This window comes from Bombus pyrosoma, linkage group LG14, assembly GCF_014825855.1.
Source record: "Bombus pyrosoma isolate SC7728 linkage group LG14, ASM1482585v1, whole genome shotgun sequence".
NCBI lineage: Eukaryota > Metazoa > Arthropoda > Insecta > Hymenoptera > Apidae > Bombus > Bombus pyrosoma.
The window spans coordinates 8,837,808-8,842,907 of record NC_057783.1 but is presented as its reverse complement, the minus strand read 5'-3'; the positions used below and the strand labels follow the sequence as shown (position 1 = coordinate 8,842,907).

The 5,100-nt window shown below is 32.3% G+C and overlaps 1 protein-coding gene across 4 annotated transcripts; it reads right to left on the bottom strand.

Annotated features, from left to right (window-relative positions):
* LOC122575187 (methanethiol oxidase) lies at positions 1-3,625 on the bottom strand (the record flags this gene model as incomplete). Of its 4 annotated transcripts, none has more annotated exon segments than XM_043743801.1 (9): positions 1-63; positions 132-254; positions 422-755; positions 843-1,103; positions 1,245-1,548; positions 1,878-2,057; positions 2,963-3,126; positions 3,275-3,379; positions 3,532-3,625. In XM_043743801.1, coding segments are annotated over 8 exon segments (1,431 nt in total). In that variant the 5' UTR covers positions 3,291-3,379; positions 3,532-3,625.
* Between the last annotated feature and the right edge of the window lie 1,475 nt (positions 3,626-5,100).

Here is a 5,100-nt window from a genome sequence, read left to right as displayed (position 1 = left end):
GATCGACGAGTAGATTAATCTTCTGCCAGCCATATATCTGATGTACAGTCACCTCCTGGATAACTGAAAATGAAAATAATAATTATTATTTTGAAATTACATTGAAAGATAGAAAACGTCAAATAGTATACCGCATTTCGTGTGCAAGTAAAATGTCATTTTTGTCTGTGCCAAAGTCCACCAAAAATTGTTCATCTAGTTTGAGGCCTCCATTTTGAACATCAACATCTAGCTTGACCATGATCGAACCATTTCTAGAATCGTATAAACGTATGTATGCAAGATATACGGTAACTCATAAAAGTATTCCAACTTGCAATAGAAAAATTTTATGTATATATTGTATGTTATATTTTATATCATATTTTGTATACAATTAATTAGAAACGATTGAAGGAACTGAAGGAAAGTATGCACATACTTGACATGTTCAGGATAAAATTGTTGGTCCCATGGTTTGAAAATTGAAGTAGTCACATATAGACGTGTCCCATCGAGACTTAATTGAAGCATCTGCGGTGATCCGTCGAGTCTTCGGCCTTTGACATAAACTGGATTCGGTTGGCTATTCAGTTCCTTGTCTCCAATTACACGAACTTTCGAATCACTTAAAATTGAGCCTCCAAGAAATATTTGTCCGGTTAACTTCGGATTATCCATGTCAGAAATATCATATTGTCTAACATCCCCATGAAGCCAATTCGATAGGTAGAGATAGTTGTCGTCGAGACTGATCAAAATGTCCGTTATCATTCCTATATATGAAAACAATAAATTAGAATGATACATTACCAATAATTCTGTACTTTAGGTGAGTCTCCTGCTAGTTAACTTAAGCGTACCTTCCATCTCTGGAAACATCCATCCTTCCACCTTTTTCGGAGGAACTTGAATAATTTTTTTCGCAGCCCATTCGCCGTTTGGCGTTTTGTAAAACTTATATACATTTGAAGAAACCGCACATCCGACGAGTCCCTCGTTAGCTTTTGGGTCATGAGGAAATCGTACTTCAAATGGCGCGATTCCATCATCGCCCAAATTCAAAACTTGCGTTAACTTTCTTTCGTTCCACGAATAGAAATTCAAGCTTCTGCCATAAAGCGCTATGAAAGGGAAGACCGAACGAGATTTCAATTAAAATTACTTTTACATTATACTATAACAATGAGGAAGTAGCAGATACATAATATAACTTAAAATACTGTTCGACATAAGAAAAAAAAGTGTAAAATACAGTAGCTAACCAGGATTGGAGCTGTTATCCGGAGAGAAGCCTTTTTTAAAAATTCTAGGCACGCCCCATTCACTTGCAACAAGTATATCGTGATACGGTTGATACCAAAAATCGTAACCGAACGCTGCTTTTTTTTCTCCCACGGTCCATGTGGCTTTCACTTCGAGCGTTTCGGAATCGATACAAAGAAAATCACCAGTAGCGTCTCCATTCGATTTGCCTAGCGTAGAAATTAAAATTTCTCCGGTTGGCAAACAGTGACTTGTGTGCAATGTCGATACTCCGTATTTGTGTACCTCCGTTGGGTTCAGTACCTAGTCAAGAAGAATACAAACAATATGTTTCATTATATCACATATTTACTTCGAAAGTATCGTAACTTAAAATAATTCAGTCCTGTATTAAAAGAACGTCGAGTTTCCAAACTTGATTTTCTTAGGAAATGAAGCTTCTAACGCGATTTTATGCGCTATTTTCTTGATTCTCGTTCTACTCATAATGTCATCTTCTTTAAAAAATTTCTAACTAAATTTGTAACGATTTACAGTCTAATGTATGTAAATGGAATTTTCGGTTAATTATATACTTATACGTACAATAATATATGTATATATACCTATATAAATATACAAGATACTCAAACCTTTTTGATTGTTGGAGCTCGTTCATTGGTTGTGTCGATAAAGTAGGCGCGATCGGACATCAGACAAGGAAGTACCAAGGTGTCCCGTTTTCGTGGTACACCGTGGCAACTGCTACAGATATTCCATCCGGAATGATGCAATTCGTCGCCAATGTAGGGCATTCGCAATTTGTGAACGATCTATGAAATATGAATATTTTGGGTGAACAAGATTTGACGCGTATAGGATGACTGTAAAATCATATCACCGTTCGTATCATTCGTATTATGACTATTTTACCTATTCCAATTTCAAATAAAAAGCGCTCAATCCCTCTAATACAACAAAGGACCTTTTAATACTTTTGCATTTAGAAATATACAGCTAAAAACCTGAAGTAGAAAATAATAAAATTCTAAAAATAAATTGGAAAGATTGAAGTTTTCAAATACGAAAGATTACGTAATTCGTATCATACTCGTACATATCTCACTCATATCATATCATATATAAGTATTTCATTTTAAAAGGTTACAGATACATTTTATAAATGTTATTGCAATAAAAACAACTTTCGATAAGATAACATTTTGGCTTTATGACTTCGTGACGTGGATATATTTAAAATATTATTACAATTCGTTTCTTCGCAATTGTAAACCATAATTTTACAGATTTCTTTTTTTTTATTATAGTAAAATAACTACTTGCAACTCTTAATTTTCAGCTTTTTCAATTCCCATATCTAAACAATGATATTTAAATAGCGAATGTATGTAGTAGTATATGTAATAAATAGGAAAATACATTATTGCTGTCTATCTTAATAGATCATAAATTTATGGTCATAATGAAAATTTATATTGATGATTCTATAAAAAGGTAGTAAGTTGTTTCTTGTCATTATTAATTCATCATTAATTGCAAATTTTAATCGCATTGTATACTTAATCATCGAATACTTAATCAAGTTTAAATAGCGTTATTACAAATCGATTAAAATATTTGCATAGTTATGAGCGGTAGTATATTCGCGGGACTACTGTATTAAGCTATTATAAGTAATGTAATTGTATAACTAAATTCTTTGTAACGCTCATCGTACCTTACAATAATCGGGACTATCCGGATCTACGTCAACGGTACACAGGACATCGGATTTATTTTGATCTGTATGAACACAGGTGACGTATAGCAATTTCTCCCGTGGCCCTTCGACTATCGCTGCTCTAGGTGACCTGTAGCCAGGACCGTGGCAACTCTTGAAACCTGTGTGTATAATAACGTTCGTTAAATTAATGCCAGGAGTCTCTATTTCTAGTGTATCTAAATCAAAACTGTGCCACTGTGCGTATACTTGTATATTTAGAGCAACGAACTTTAATTATTATGAAACAGGATAATGTAACAACTATACCTTCGCCCTTCGGCATTTTGCTGGCGTTTGCTCGATTTCGATCGATGATCAATGTCAAATGACGCGCAATCGTTAAGTGACAATTGATAGGTTAAAGAGCCGAAACTGGAAAGATAAGATTAAAAATGGGGAAAAAACAATTAGAACGATAGAACAGAGAGAAAATTGGTTGAAAAAATAAAAAGTTATATTCTAATAATGGTAAAAAAGAAAGGCAAGTGATTGTTTGCAAATCGAAAGAGAATTAATTTTGATACGTCAATACTGCGCAATTGGTCGAATATTTATGTATATACAATGTGGACGTTTTCGACTTGATCGTACGCAAGGCTGTACTGGACTGATCCCTCAAGAGCATTTAGAGTTGAGTGAAAGATAACAGTACTGGAATTCTCCACTTATTATCATCAGAGAGAAAATCCCTCTCTGCTATATAATGATATACTGTATAGTACTTTATAGCACTTATTGTCTCATGAGTTTCATTATCGCTAGTGGAAGATAAATTTACATGTTTCAATTATTTAACCACCATTTGAGACATAATATGACGCAAGAAAGTAACGAGTATACTATGAATCGTGATAACTGAAGAATCTGTCTGATCAAACCCATCCCAAATTATTAGAAATAATAATCTTTCAAAAAGCGATATAAGAGTGATACGAAACGAGAGGACAATATGCTCATAATTAGCTAACAAACACAAAATTTTAATGAATTACGATTTGGACTTTTCAATATTTTAATTGGATAATGAATTGGATAACAGGCTTCAGCTTAGTAATAAACGGATTAAGCTTGAAAATTACAAAGAGCGTTTTATGTTAATTAATTGGAAAAGTCTGGTTCTTTCAAGCGCAGTGATAATTCTAAATTTAATTTTCGTTGTTCCACACAGGCATATGTACTCAATTTTAAATAACAAAGTACTGTTCATCTAATATCCAAATGAGGGGGTTATTAATAACTAACGTTAAAAAATATGTTTAACTGGTGTTCATCATATAGTAAAGCAATGTTTATACATATACCAAATATGTAAATTGGTCAGTGATTATAATCTATAATTATAGTTATCAATGATAATTAACCAATTTTGTTATCAAAATCAAAAAACTTTTCTTTATTGCCTCACCTACGTTGTTATACGATTCATATTTAACGCGCTAAAATTAAAGTTAGGGGGAGCCAGAAGGTACATAAAGTTCTTAAAATCAGCGCTGCGAGGAGCCACAAGGTATAAACAGCATACCGTTCAAAATATAACGAATTCTTTTTGTTTGGATTAAATAATATTAATTACTTTTTTTCGAGGGATATGAAAACAGTTTAATGTTATAAGTTATCTTGGAGTGGGTGATAAAACCAAAAATCAAATGATTTTATATGCAAAAATTAACTGAAAATGTATGGTATTGTATGTTATACAAAATTAAGTTTGAAAATTTTACAGATCCATGTGCATCTAACTAAATTGTAATTTTCGCAGCTAAAGATTCCTTTCTTTGTTTTATTTCTAATTTTTAATATTTCTGTATTAAGAATTGACAATATTGAAGATAATCAGTTGCTTATTATCATCCTTATAGACATTCTTACATTTAAGATAAAATGCCTGTTGATAACGTGTGCTTGAATATCAAATGACTTTGTATTATTCAAATATTACATATGCAGGGTATGATGATTTTGTCCTAATTTTATTTGTCTTATTTTGTATCATTATATTATCAATGTAAATTCAACATTAGTCCAGTGATTAATGTATTTATAGAACACAATGTACAGTTGTTTATCAATTCATGTTCAATACAATATAAGAA